General features: G+C 48.4%; 1 protein-coding gene across 1 annotated transcript; it reads left to right on the top strand.

Annotated features, from left to right (window-relative positions):
* Positions 1 to 210: 210 nt before the first annotated feature.
* On the top strand, positions 211 to 1,225 carry LOC119429948 (bromodomain adjacent to zinc finger domain protein 1A; the record flags this gene model as incomplete). The annotated part of the gene is given in 4 exon segments (XM_037697434.1): positions 211 to 298; positions 381 to 494; positions 770 to 1,006; positions 1,082 to 1,225. Coding segments are annotated over 4 exon segments (583 nt in total), but the record flags the coding sequence as incomplete, so codon positions are not given.
* Between the last annotated feature and the right edge of the window lie 526 nt (positions 1,226 to 1,751).

Raw genomic sequence — 1,751 nt, 5'->3', positions numbered from 1 at the left:
GGACCAGACCGTCACCTGACAGAAGGTTAGAGATGGACCAGACCGTCACCTGACAGAAGGTTAGAGATGGACCAGACCGTCACCTGACAGAAGGTTAGAGACGGACCAGACCGACACCTGACATATTAAATCATTGATGCAGACAGTCGTCCTTCTGAGTCAGAGCTCCTGACGGGGTAAACATTTGTCTTCTCTGTTTGATGTTTTCAGTCGCAGGAAGTCCTCTCTGTCCAGAGAGAAGCTCCGGCTGCTCTTCAAGCACCACTGTGAGATTCGGAGGGGAATTATTACCCTCAAGGTGAGACCTGTACCCGTTAGATCCTGAGCAGGAACGGAACCTATCCAGAACTCTACTGCAGTAACTGCTGTCTGTGTCTCAGCCCTCCACAGTGAAGAAGTTCTGCCTGTCTGAACAGAACTTCTCTCAGTTCTTCCCTGATGACCCGCCCTTTTTCCACTTCAGCTCCACCTCTAATGGAGGCTCACCTGGACAGGTACACAGTTTTTTATGTACCCAAATTGTTCTTTGAACTTTTTTTTTATCGGCACTAGGTCTCCACAAGGTGCGCTGTTGGATCAGGATTGATCTGTTGTTACATATTTTCACCTCTGAACATCTTGACCTCAGATTTTCACCTCTGAACATCTTGACCTCAGTTATTAACACATTTTATTACGTCACCTGACTCTGCATTAATGTGGTAGCTGGTTGAAGACTTCTGACCAGCTGATATCAGACCATGGTTTCTAAAAGCTGATGTGTTTCCAGATGTGTGTGTCACCGCTGAACGCCCTGGAGGAGAAACTCAAGCTGCTGCAGAAGAAGGACGAGATGGCTGCTGCAGCTCAGATTAGAGCTCAGCTGAAGGAGAGGGAGGAGCTGCAGAAGGCTAGGAGAGAGAGGGATGACAAGGACAGGCTGAGAGAGGAGCAGAGACTACGTTTTGAGGAGGAGAAACACAGGAAGAAGGAGGAGAAGGAGCGAAGAAAGCTGGAGAAAGAGAGGGTAAGAAACTGATGGTCAAATGAAAGGTTTTCATAGAAAAAGTCTGACGACGCTCGTCATGAACCTGATCAACAGGAACGAGAGAAGCTAAAAGAAGAAAAGAAGAAATATGCTGAACGTCTGAAGCAGTGGAACCAACCCAGAGAAGATATGGAGTGTGAAGACTTGAAGGTCAGTAAACGCATCGGTAACCAGACAGACCGGGAGGTTTTCAACTAAAACTAGATCAAACTGTCAGACCTTCTTCTGTCAGACCTTCTTCTGTCAGACCTTCTTCTGTCAGACCTTCTATTGAACCTTCTTCTGTCGGACCTTCTTCGGTCTGACCTTCTGTCAAACCTTCTTCTGTTGGTCCTTCTTCTGTCGGTCCTTCTTCCGTCTGACCTTCTGTCGGACCTTCTTCTGTCTGTCATTCTGTCGGTCCTTCTGTCGGTCCTTCTTCTGTCTGACCTTCTGTCGGTCCTTCTTCTGTCGGTCCTTCTTCTGTCGGACCTTCTTCTGTCTGACCTTCTTCTGACTGACCTTCTTCTGTCGGTCCTTCTTCTGTCGGACCTTCTTCTGTCTGACCTTCTTCTGACTGACCTTCTTCTGTCGGTCCTTCTTCCGTCTGACCTTCTGTCGAACCTTCTTCTGTCGGACCTTCTTCTGTCGGTCCTTCTTCTGTCGGTCCTTCTTCTGTCGGTCCTTCTTCTGTCGGACCTTCTTCTGTCGGACCTTCTTCTGTCGGACCTTCTTCTGTCGGACC

This window comes from Nematolebias whitei, unplaced genomic scaffold (genome assembly GCF_014905685.2).
Source record: "Nematolebias whitei isolate Nwh7 unplaced genomic scaffold, NemWhi1 Nwh_scaf_11677, whole genome shotgun sequence".
Classification (NCBI taxonomy): Eukaryota; Metazoa; Chordata; class Actinopteri; order Cyprinodontiformes; family Rivulidae; genus Nematolebias; species Nematolebias whitei.
Note: the sequence above shows the minus strand (reverse complement) of the source record. Positions and strands in the feature narration are given on the sequence as shown.